This window comes from Bombus terrestris, chromosome 10, assembly GCF_910591885.1.
Source record: "Bombus terrestris chromosome 10, iyBomTerr1.2, whole genome shotgun sequence".
Classification (NCBI taxonomy): domain Eukaryota; kingdom Metazoa; phylum Arthropoda; class Insecta; order Hymenoptera; family Apidae; genus Bombus; species Bombus terrestris.
In genome coordinates, this window is record NC_063278.1 from 15,329,324 (window position 1) to 15,342,735 (window position 13,412).

General features: G+C 33.8%; 1 protein-coding gene and 2 pseudogenes across 1 annotated transcript; all 3 read right to left on the minus strand.

Moving 5' to 3' along the window:
- Positions 1 to 3,420: 3,420 nt before the first annotated feature.
- Positions 3,421 to 5,961, minus strand: LOC125385723 (omega-amidase NIT2-like). Its single transcript, XM_048409105.1, has 6 exons — positions 5,778 to 5,961; positions 5,544 to 5,690; positions 4,788 to 4,972; positions 4,177 to 4,345; positions 3,664 to 3,897; positions 3,421 to 3,512 (listed from the first exon to the last, which is right to left on the minus strand). The coding sequence occupies exons 1-6, from the start codon at positions 5,821 to 5,823 to the stop codon at positions 3,421 to 3,423; spliced, it is 873 nt and encodes a 290-aa protein (XP_048265062.1). The 5' UTR covers positions 5,824 to 5,961.
- A 37-nt stretch (positions 5,962 to 5,998) lies between these two features.
- Positions 5,999 to 7,897, minus strand: LOC125385724 (annotated as a pseudogene).
- Positions 7,898 to 8,464: 567 nt separating this feature from the next.
- Positions 8,465 to 11,742, minus strand: LOC125385813 (annotated as a pseudogene).
- Between the last annotated feature and the right edge of the window lie 1,670 nt (positions 11,743 to 13,412).

A 13,412-nucleotide genomic window follows, 5' to 3' on the forward strand; every position in this document is an offset into this window, starting at 1 on the left:
TTCGAACCGGTTATGACGGTGAAACGAATTAGGGCCATTTTGCGCGGCCTAGTGGAGGAGCTGAATTTGAAGCCGAGTGCGGAACCTACCAAAACTGTGCTACCGGACTTTAACCCCGACATCCTGGGCGCCGATCCAGTCGCATGGTGTACCACTGCTGGTCTGATTATGAAGGACCACCCCCTACAAGACCGTTCGCTAGCCACCGCTTTGAGCAGTGCTCTGAAGGGTTTCGCAGCAAATTGGTTTTCGCAGAGAGTGTTCGACGAAGGCCTCACTTGGCCAGCGTTTACGGAACTTTTTACGACGCGTTTTGGTGGCAAGGATACAGCAACCTCGACACTAATGAAGATACTTAACGAACAACCACAGAAGGGCGAAAACACGGCGGCTTTCGCCGCTCGCGTCCGTTCCCTCATAAAGATGAAGTGGCAACATATAACCTTGCCGGAATTATTCAATGCTATCGCCTTTTATCGAGTGAGTTCGGTCGACCGACGTATCGAACGAGTGGCACTCGAGAAGGATATCCGGACCGAGGACCAATTTTTAAGCGAAATAAGAGTCTTCGCTCACGAGAAGAGGCCGGCGCCTTCGACAAGCAATACATCAACTGGCCCCGAAACCAAACGACACAAGCTGTCCGACCCCCAGAACAAGTGCCTTTACTGCGGTGCCTTCGGACATAAAATGACGGAGTGCCGCAAGAAAATGCGGGCCGAGAAACGGAAGATACGACGTCCAGAAGGAGGCCGACAAGCTACATCGTTCAAGCCGGTTTGCTTCAAGTGTCAAGCGGAAGGACACATCGCACCTGACTGCCCGTTGCGGAAGGAGAGAGGAGACAGCAACGACCAGGAACGTCGAGTCGAATTCTGCGTGATGGAGGCCCCAACCGGTAAATTAAGCCTCCAGGGTGAGTCGTTCCCATTTTGCTTCGATTCTGGGGCTGAATGCTCGTTAATTAAGGAGTCCGTTGCCCCGAAATTTCCCGGCAGATGAACGGCCGACGTAGTAGTAATGCGAGGGATAGGGAATACATGCGTTAAGAGTACGTCGCAGATTTTGTCCACCGTATGCATCAACGGTCTTGCACTCGAGATAACTTTTCACGTCCTCCCCGATAGCCACTTAAAATACGATATCATGATTGGTCGCGAAATTTTGAGCCAAGGCTTCGACGTACATATTACGCGCGACAGTCTCGATATTTGCAAAACGAAAATAGTTAACGCCTGTAATAGGACCGTCGAAAACGAGATCGATCTCAGTGAAGTAGACACTGAGGTACTTGGTAACGATAAGGGCCGGTTAATTTCCATTCTCGAAAGGTTTAAAAACTCATTCATCGCGGGTTTCCCACGTACTCGTGTAACTACGGGCCAGCTAGAGATACGACTTATCGACCCTAACGTCACCGTCCAAAGAAGTCCTTACAGACTTAGCGTAGGACGTAATTTTTACGCTAATTAAAGTGCGTATCCTTGCATTAACACAGATTCTCAGAACACACAACTTCACCCAGCAGATATCGATTACAGTCTGTTGTCACTAACAATGCTTTTATCAACAATTTCTTTACCTGTTGATCCTCTGGAAGTTTTAACTATATATATTCTCTAGGAACAGTAAGATTTTAATGATATAACTTTACTAATGAGATCTTAATGTCATAAACAGTATCGAAACTTCTTAATTAATGTCGTTATCGAAGAAGAGACTCGTAATCTTCTCAAACGAAGAGCACTTGATGTTTACAAGTAGAACTCGATATCTTAGTTTCTTAAAATGTGTTTCTGTGTTTACTTTCTAAATGTAAACTTTATTCAAAACGAGCCATTCATTCGTTACAGGCCGTTAATAAAATTGCACTTTGCACAAAGGAATTGCCGTTAATAATTTATGATTCTCTGCTCGTCGTACAGGGTATATATCGTAATTATTCACGACGATCGTAACGTTTAAGTCCAATTCGAGCTTAAAATCCCACGTGAGCTATACTACCACAATAGCCTGAATTTCTATTTGTTCGTTTACTGCCTGTTCGTACTCGGAGCATCCATTGTAAATTACAGCAAAATCTTCTAATGTGTTCCAGAATATGTCTTCATGGAATTTTAATAATTTATTAAATCTATAGATAACAAATGTAAAACTTACTAATTTATAATTAATATAAAATAAGAGAGCACGAAACTTCCTATTTTATGGACATATTAAATATTTGTAAAAAATTCTGTATCATTAGTATCACTTTAATTACTTTAAAGGATATAATCCCATAAAGCCGTGACCCCTGAAAGAATCGATGTTCACGCGTGACAAATTGGCGTCGTATGAAAGTTCCGGTATGAACGTTACTAGAGCTGATACCAGCTAGGGGCACAGGTATATGTTCTGGGTTCATTATATATTTATAAAGGGCTGCCGATTCAACGAGTGGTCCGGGTAAATTTAAATTGTAAATAGACAGAGATTTCAAGTAAAAGCCTGGATAGGAGCGGATATGGTATGAGAGTCTGCGGTGGAAAGAGGAACAGGCTGCTTTTATTTGTAAAGTTTGAATTTCCTCGATATCGAAGGTGTTTAAGCCGCAAGTGTGTTTCGTGTTAATCGTTCGTGTTAATTCATTCGAGACCGAGATTTTATTGTAATACGATTCCTGGGTGTCAGTACGATCTGAATGTTTTGTTAGAATGATACTGTGCTTTTCTCTCTCTGGAATATTCTTTTCGTATTTTAATTTTAAGTCGATGACAATCTTAAATTTTATGCCTCATGTTTTTAAAATATAAAATTATATACTATGTTATACTATAATATATTATGTACAGTTATATATATTATGCCTACTGATTGATATGAATTTCTTTCGGTCTCGAATGCGTTAAAACGGAGCGCAAAGAAGTAGAAATTACTTATTGTAATTGGTAAAACATCGTGAAAGGCAGACAGATACAAGAAAGAAGTTAAACTATAAATTATATTTGCGACATTGTTATGTTTTTGCTTTCTTTAAGCCTTTCATCAAGACAGCCGATCTATAAATATTAATCGACCAATTTCTCTAAGCTTGTAACTTCAAATTAATGTTTATATATATAAAGAGTTACGTATTAATCTATCTAAATATTTAAAAAGATGTTTAATGTTATAAATGATGGATATTAAAGATGTTCAAAAGAATGTACTCTTCGCGTGTTCTTTATCATATCCCTGATCAAAGACATTCCAATATTATTACAATATCCAATTACATATTGATACACAAGATATACAGATTATTATTTATAACATTTTGGTTTTCTTAATTGAGTTATTCATTTAGTACAAATGATAAGTAATTAGTAATAAGTCATAAAAAAAAACGGTATTGTAGTAGAAATATTATAAGAAAACATATTCTGTTTCAGTGTAGAGTTACTCCTTTTTATAGACAGTGTCGTACAAATCCGTACGTCTTTGAGAAAATGTAGGTATCTGAGCCCTTACTTCCTCAACAACTTTCAAATCTGAGAGAAAAGAAAAACATACGAAGTAATAAGTAATGCTTGCTAATAAATTCAGCAAATACAGAAGGAGCCGGCAAAATCGATGAACCAACGAGACTAAAAGTTAATTACATCATGGATTTCTCGCTTTTAATGTTAAGCTGAAAATTACCGATATCGGTGACCACCATATTTTCCTGAGTTTCCAAATCATAAAGGATTTTCCCCCAGGGATTTGTCAACTGTGTATGTCCCCATGCGACATAACTTGCTGAAGGAACACGAGCCGGTGATATACAGGCGACGTATAATTGATTGTCATTCGCTCTGGAACGCTGAAGTAATGACCAGTGCAGTGGTCCAGTGGTCATATTGAATGCCGCCGGATATATCAGCATTTGGCAACCTAACACAGAGAAACGGGAAATATGAGACCACTGAATTTTAGTTAACTTTGTAGCTGCACAGTCCATATTCCATAATTTATGAATATGCGAGAACAGTCCTCTTGTCGTGCTTCTAATTCTTTTATTTATTTCATTTTCAGCGAATATACTGGTTTTTTAAATTAAGCTCCTTTTTATACAGAGTTACAGATTATATTGATTATATTTTATATAGAATATATTTAAGAAAGATAGTTACTTTCATGCTAGTTAAGTATTGTTCGATTAAGCTACTGTACCTTTGTTCCGATAAATGCGTGCCATTTCCTCGAATCTGATATCATAGCAAATGCCAATACCTATTTTGCAGCCCTTCACATCAAACATTGTTAGGGAATTACCAGGACTGAGTGAATCACTCTCTCGGAAAGTAATCTTGTTGGGAATGTCGATGTCGAATAGATGTACCTAATAACATAAAAATATAGTTGCTAACTCTATTGCTGTAACTTTTGTAATTTAACATCAATGTTACGAACTTCTAAACTTTAATTGTTTTTTATTTAATAACTGACAGCGTTTTTATCACTTTCTTTTATTAAAAAGTTTTATCATTTAATAATATTTGAGAAGGAATATTTTTTAAGAAAAAATAAGTTTTTTCCTATGTGAAAAATTTATATTACAAAACAAATATATTGTACAAAAATTTATATATTATATTACGACAAAAATGTATGTTTCTCGTATCAAAACGTATTTTATAAACCTATAACATATTTTTTAAATTATAGAATTGGTTATAGTACACGTATGTACATATGTATATTCCTAAATTATTCCTAGATAGAGTCACTTTCTCCACCCCAATATTTTTAATTTCAAAGCCACATGGAGGTATATTATTTACCTTCCGGTGTTTTGCTATCAAAGTTCCATCGGGACCCCAAATAGTACAGGTATTGTACAATTTATCGCCCTCTATTTCAGGTATCGTACCACCAACTACATAAATGCTGTTTTCCTTAGCTGCCTTCGATAAAGCAACGCTCGTTTCACCATCAGGAATACTCTCGGCGTATTTTGGAAAGTATTCTGCATTGCAATATTTCAATTAATGAAAAATAACTGTCCTTTGTTCCAACCATAAATTAGGTTGAAATGTTTGTCAATTTTTTATTTTTTAAATTATTAAAATAACTAAATTTTATATTTCGATTTACTTAAATATATAATTACTTAGATAATAGTACATATAATAAATTGTTTCTACAGGTTCAAGATGAAAAATGAATATTTAGAAATGTTTAATTACAATCATGCTATTTGGGTCAGTACCAGTGACTTGTTACTTAACGACTTTGCTAGTACTTTTTGAAACATAAAGTTAGATTTTAACTAACTTTAATTTTTAACTATTATAGGTGGAATTATAAATACAAAATAATTGATAATACTAGTTTATAAGTACCTAATTATTAGTATCTTAAAAAATATATTTATACAAAAATCACGATAATCATAAAAGTGGGGAAATTCTATATTCTCGAGTCAATTCACAATCTTTATGGAAGTATGAACGTTAAGGTAATTTGTCTACTTTTACTTTTTTCTATATAGTTGTTATACATATAATAAATTATTAGAAAAAGAAACAAATTATTACGTATTCCATATGGTGAATTAAAGCATTCAGGAAGAGCGATAATATCAGCATTATGCTCTTTCGCGCTTGAAATGTAGGAAACTGCCCGCTCTACATTTTTGCTTTTTACTTCATTTACTTGAAGTTGTACCAACGCCAAGCGAAATGCTAAAATGTTGGAAAAGTTAAATACATTCGGTTATATATTTCCCATACTTTTTATCTATAAATACTTTATACATAGTGAATACTTACTCGACATCATTCGCACTACTTGTTTAACGATGTTCGTAAGTATCATAATGTTCTTTGAGGTTATGTATGGTATTACTCGATATCAACATTACGTAAGCAATACGCGGGGATTTTTAATAATTATTGATAAAGTTTAGGACATTAACTTTGATGTAATTGTAAACATTATTACATATTATAATTAAATGTAATTTTCAGTTAAGGGTAAGAAAAGAAATATACTTTTGTAAAAATACACTTTATTATAAAATCTGTATAAATAAAATTGTACAATTTATCTTGAAAGTAAAATGATCGAATACGTTCCTGGAAAATATTACTGCCTACTAAATGATCGAGATCTTGATCTTTCAGACGAGCAATCGTACTTCTTACGTTTCTTTGACTTCTTCAATCTTTTTAATTTATAAGAATCATTACTATTAGAGTTACTTCTTTCTCTCCGTCTCTTCTTTTCAGAATCACTATCGCTGTCATCATTAGATTCGGAGCGCCTTTTTCGTCTTTCCGATTTATCCCCCACTTTATCATACTTGTTCTTATTGTGCATCGTACTTCCGATTTTCTTTCTTTTATTACTACTTTTGTCACCATCTTCACCGTCTTCGGGGTCAGGGGACATTGATCTTTTTCTATCCATCTTTTGCTTGAGTCCCTTGGATTCCTTGTCCTTATATTCCTCATACTTTTTTGTATCTGAAATTAACCCCATAAAATACTGAAAGCTAAAACCTCTACATTTATCATATTTTATATAAAGATAAAAGGGACCTTTAAAAAATTGCATGCAACAACACACTTACAGGTACTCTTGAATTAGTTTTTCTACATGTCCGATTATGTCTTTATATGTATATGTCAATTCAAATTTATTTTCTTAAAAGTCCCTTAATGAAAAACTAACACTTCATATTAACTTTGAACTTTTGAGTTCTTAGAATATTCTGATTTAGTCACTGGCTGAACCAGAAATTCATTTACAGATATATTTCCACCAAGAGCTAGTTTTATTATGAGCCTTCCTGCATCATCATCGAATCCTTCTATTTGACCATAATTATTACTTTGTTTTCCAGCTATAATTTTCACAAATGTTCCTTTCTCGATTTTAACTTCTTCCTCTTTTTTTTGGAATCTGTATTTTTCTTCCGCAATGCTACTTTGTCTGCTCCAAGACCCATACCTTTTGGTCGTAATTCTGCTATGACAGCTGCTACTAATCTGTAATAGTTAGAATAAACGATTGTGAAATAAAAAATGATGTTCTCTGTTTACTTTCCAATAAGTGATGTATTAAATACATATAATTAATATAATCCAGAGTAAAATTCATACTTTTCATTTCAACCATTTCCCTTTCCTGGTTGCCATCCCATTCCCCGTAACATTGCTACACCAAAAGCATCAATAGGAATTTTTTCATAATCTTCTAAAGTAGACTGAAGAATAAAAAACAATATTTATAATATGCAAATGTAATACATCTGTGCATTGCACATCAATATGTTGATAACGTACCTGTTCTTTGCCTCTTAATGATTCATCTTCTACTAAAGGTAAAGTTAAATCATTTGTTTTAGTTTCATATTTATTCTTTGACTTAAGTTCCTCAATGATCTCTTTCGTCGCTTGCTCTTCTAAAGTAACAACTTTATTTTCACTATCTTCAACTGGCTCTTTCTTTATTGATATTATTGGCGATGTTTTTCCATTAGATAGCTTTGATTTTGCATCGTTAACACTAGCGTTTCCTACCTTTTCCTTATCTGCCTTCGGAAGGAAAATGTCTACATCTATTTTATTAACAATTCTATCATGCCAGGTTTTTGAACCTAGTAATGGAATAATTAGAGGTTCATCTTTTTTTTCTTCCTCACTGAAATAAAAAAATTGTTTTCAAATATATATATTCCGCTATTGGTGATTTTTATAGGTTAGGTTGAGGTTATATGTTTCTTGATTATAAATTTTACTTTTTGAACTCACCCTATTACTTTAATACCTTTCTCATCAAGGCATTCAATGTAATCAACTTTCTTTTTTTCTTGTGGAATAGCATTTTTTAACACAGGTTTCTTAATAGATTTCGCAAAACCGAAGGAAATCTTCTTTCCTTCTTCTGCCAGTTATTTGTTATTTTAACACTGACTTATAGATCAATACACATGTATATACTAGACATAAAGATTGATGTCACTTGAATCTATGTACATGAATCTAATATCTTATTATACTTTATTAATCTACTCAAAATTACTTGCACATTACTAAAATTTCATTCCGACAATGTATCAAGCGCCTGAATAAGTGACATTAAAGTAAACATATATGAGAGAGGAAATAAGAAGAACTGACGCCTATGGTTTTCTATGATACAGAGCTAGTGCTGCACCATACGGCCAAATACCGAAGGTGGCTTATGCTAGTATATACCTGCCTATACGTTTCAATGAGAAAATCGATATTATGTGTTCATGTGAAAATTCACATTTCCTTAGGAGCTGTATTTTGATAGATTTAAGCTTCTAATGGAGCATTTTAAACGTATAGAGTATACTATGAAGTAGATAGTAGTGCGGATCATTTTATATTCATAGAAAATTTGAATGTATAGAAATGTACAAAATGCTCATGATATGCAAAAATATGCAAAATATTCAAAGTAAACCAATCATCAAAAAGTTTAGAAGGTGAAACAAATTTCTTTAATAACACCTAGATTAATTTTTATTTGTTAACAATCCCATATATAACCATAGCTTTCGCCCGGCGCATATACGCGCCCATACATGCGTTAATAAGATAAGAGGAAATAAAAGACAGATTATCGATAAAATACACTAACACATATGTAATACGTGGATATATTACCACTCAGATTACACACATTATATATTATAAGGGAATATGTATACCACGTATATATGTAGAACGAATATTTCAAACTTGTTTATAGCCCGTGCGCACACATACATGCACGCACATGAACAATTTTTCGAACGATAATTATATTAATGATATATATTATGATAACCATTTATATTTTTTAAAATATGTTCTTATGGCATACATATTTATTCCACGCTTTATATCTATCCACATCCGTGACTGTAGGTGACATTGTTTTTAACAATTTTGCTATTATTTCATAATTCTTTAATTCATATTTCAAAGTCGTAACAGATGTTTCTTTTTTTTTTTTCAAGTTTTTCCCACATTGGACTTATTTCTAGCAGCCATGCTTGCTTACAAAGCAATTTTATATCCGCGCAAGAATATTTTTCAGTAGATTTTATTATGTGGTTTACAATATCCATATTCTCTAATAACTGGTTGCTAAGGTATAATTTGAACATATCGAGTCGAGTAACTTCATTTGGTAATGATACGTATATTTTCTTTTCGAGGCGTCTCTGTAAAGCTGCATCAATGTCCCTAATAATATATTTACAATAAATATTATTGTTCTGTTATATTAATAATAACGAAGGAATATTCCGAACAACACAATAATTAAGATTAAGATAATGAATAATTATGATATTAAGATATTTTCTACTTAGAAAACATTGAAATAGCGTGATATACATACCAAGGGCAATTAGTTGCAGCCAAAAGAACTACATTAGAATTTTCGTTAGATACTAATCCATCCAATCTAGAAAGAAGTTCTGATCTGAATCTCTTTGCAGGTTCAGACAATGTACAGTTTACTCCTTTATTTGTGCCTATCCAGTCAATCTCGTCGATAAAAATAATTGTAGGCGAATAATTATAGGCAAGTTCAAATAAAACCTGTTCAGTTTAACAAATGTATTTATTATTTATTAAATATTATATTCAAAATTCCTTAAATTCATTGTTTCATCACGAACGTAATATCATTTCGTTTCCCAAACAACTATTCTATTTATATATGAATGACGACAAATAAAAACAAATCTTTTTAAACCTAGAATCTCTTCTTCATAGACAAAGGAAATCAACTTACACGGATATACTTCTCGGAATCGCCTCTCCATTTGCTCACCAATGAGCTGGCCGTTATGTTAAAAAAGGTGCATTGGCATTCTGTTGCGACTGCCTTCGCCAACATCGTCTTCCCTATTTCGTAATTGATTGTAAACATGTACGGGAATGAAAGAAATACGAGTATCTTACCTGTACCAGGTGGTCCGTATAGCAGAATACCTTTCCAGGGAGAAAATGGGCCTTTAAAAAAGATAAGGTACTTGAGGAGATACACAATGGCCTGCTTAATAGCAGATTTACATTCCTCTAGGCCTACAATGTTGTCCCAATATACATTTAATTTTGTCAGTATGATTTCCTGCGACAATACAAAGATGAAATGGCGCATAATCTCCGTATTAATTTCCGTAAGTGTTATGTAATTCGTTATTTAAAGCTTTACTGAAATCCCTGCGTCATTGATATACAGTGGATTGTTTATCGATAGGTATTTTATTTTTAAAAAGCTTTACAATACGTATATTAATCGAAAATAACTTACGCATGAAATGTCTTCAGCAATCTTCCGCAATTCCGGATTGTCTATATAAAGCTTCCGAGCCCGTTTCGATATCTTTGATTGCGTGGATTGTTCCATTGAGACGTTAAATAGCTCTTCTGATGAAGCTCCATCGCTTTCATTGGCGAAAATTGGTGTCACTGTCATTGCGAGATTAATATCATCCGTAGCGTCACCCGTCATCTTCTGTTGTACATTCCTCCCTTTCACAGACTCACTTCTCGTTTCTTTGCTAACAGATTTGACACGTTTTACTACTTCTTCGAAGATTGAATGATATTGTAATCGATACGTTGAATACGTTGAGAACGTTGAATAGTGTTAAATAATTTAAATTCTTACACTTTGTTCGCATTTGTCATTTCCCTCGTCTTTATTTCCTTTTCAGTTATTTTCTTGCACAATATAGGATATTTTTGGAATTTCATCTTGTAATAATTTTCATATTCTGTAAGAATAATTTCCAAATCGACGTTGTCGCAGACTCGATATTTCCGAGGTAGACGAGCTTCCCGGATTAATACATCGCTAATGTCTACATATCTAAAAAATATAATTTTTAATTCATTGAACAAATTTTATGCTATGAGTACACACTATACGATAATCATCAATTAACTGTTTTATTTCTAGGTAAGACAGACAAAAAGAATGTACTGTCTATTTATTATTATATAAATCCTCGGCGATAATATTTTGCCTTCTGCTTTTTAATTTCTAATTTTTAAAGTTTGAATTTAAATATATTTTCATTTATAACTAGTTAATCTACGTTATCGATTGAGTTATTCTATAACTACTGAGTTACCGATGTCGATTTTCAAATTTTGGTTCCTTCCCCTCTTTCCGCACTAATTTCTATTTCGATTGGTCACCGATATTATTCGAAAAAATTGCAACTAAGAAGATATCTAAATTGCAATGTACTCACCCATTGCGTTCCAAATAATCACATATAAGGTACAATATGTTCCGATTACGTTCCGAAGTACGACTCTCCTCCTAATGCGACATTTATTTTTTTTTTATTATTAACAATAATTATTAATAATATAAAGATTTTCATGCAATTTTCTGTTACATTGCGAGTTTAATAAATTTGTTACACATAATTTTGTTATCTACTATCTTGATACGTGCAAAGATAAATCTTAATGATATATAATACAGCGTAAATGGTTATAAATAATTAATTATTGACAATAATTATAAGAATTATCGAAAGAAAAAATCATAGATACTATGTGCGAGTGTAAAATATCACAAAAAATGAACAACAATTGTGAAAAACGCAATATGGCAAATCAATGACAAAACACACTCATGACTGTCATGGAAGTTCCAAAGTCTAAAATCTAGAATATTCCTTACCTCTTTTCGCAAATTATGAGATATCTTATTTGTGGTACCTTGCAGCGATAAATCACCGTTCATAGTGATAGTTTTAAATGTGATAATGATATCCTTGTATTGACTATCGTTTTTCGATAGTTACGAGAATTTTCGTTTATTACTTTGAGACAATCCGTCACTTCCTTTCTCTTATAAAGTTTCCCTTCAACTCCGTTGAAAACTGAGCATCAAACAGGAGACGAACGATTTGTTGTCATGGCGATGTTGGTTCACACATAAGCAGGGTGCGAATATAATGATGGAATAGTCGAGTCCTGTCTACTGTATAGAAAGATGGATGCGACATGGAAATAGAAAGAGAAGGCTGTATATAGGCATTTCCTGTCCTTGTTTAATCAGGCATGCACATTAATGGACACTGACGGCGCTCGTTTACCGTTGTTACATATTTCCGGTACAAGTACGCGGGCATTAGAGAAGGACGGAACGGTCTCTCTCTTTACCCCTATATCGCGTTTTTAGTTCGCTCACGCGCTCTGTACTTATATCTATTACATTCCCACCATAAGCAGCGGCCGTGCCAGTGATTTACAAAAGTTTCGAACTCGCGGACGTTTAATCACGTTCCCTACTCCGAAGGGGTAAGTACAAAGTTGCTCGTCTCAGTACTCTTGTTAGAAGTTTTATCATCTTTTTCATTTCGTGGCTACAAGTTTTTCCAGGAAATTCTTATCGTTTTACAAGGGCTGTGGGGCACAATGACGTCAGCTATCGATCATATACGCGAATTTGTTGTAAATTAATTAGGAGAATATCTGGAGTTCTTTATCGTTGTCAGCTGTAAAATATTAGAATTTTTCATTTATAATTGTCATATTTTCGACTCTTCCGTTGCCAAGACCATCTTGAAAGATTTTTGGTATGTTCCATCACCCTTGTTAAAAGTGTGCCCATTGGTTAGCTATATTGATTTTAAAAACCAATACGTATATCAAGTTTATTATCTCACAGAAACAAAGAAATTCGTTTTATTAACGAATTTTCGATGTTTCTTCTCAATTTCCTTTAGTATCGAACGAAGAACATTATTTGATCAAACGTTTCATCGTTCAAGTAAGGTTCACCTTCTTTAATGTCAATGATTTTGAGATATGTTATTAAGCTCCAAATTCTAAGCAATCTTCTATATATGTACATATAATTGTGTATTATATATATATAACACACGTATAATAGCCAAAGTTCAACTCCCAAGTATACGCAAAGCTTTTATTTTCAATTTATGCGATACCACTATGTTTCATGAATTTATTTGTTAACGGTATTGTAACAAATAACAAGCAGAGGACGAACTATCCGTGAACTGTTTTGCCAACGAGTACGCTTCCAATATTTTCTGTTTGAGAAAACACGATCTAAGGGGGGGGGGCGGCAAAGCTTGTTAATCTGGAAAGAATACAAGCATCAATTTCAAGCGCTTATAGGGAATCAAGCGGGCTTGTTAAGGTCGTAAGTTGGACAATTATCCCGTGTTAGGTTCGGTCAGATTAGTCCTACACAAAATTGATCCAATCATGTGAAAACAAATGTATTCTGATTTTTGTCGCAGATATTTCTGGTCTACGCACTCCAGTGCCCGCACAACTGATATTGAAACACCTGATTTTCCCATATTCTACAGCGACAAATTTCCTGATATTTTACAACCATGAAGAACTCGTACTCGAAAATACTTGCAATGCTCATCTGCT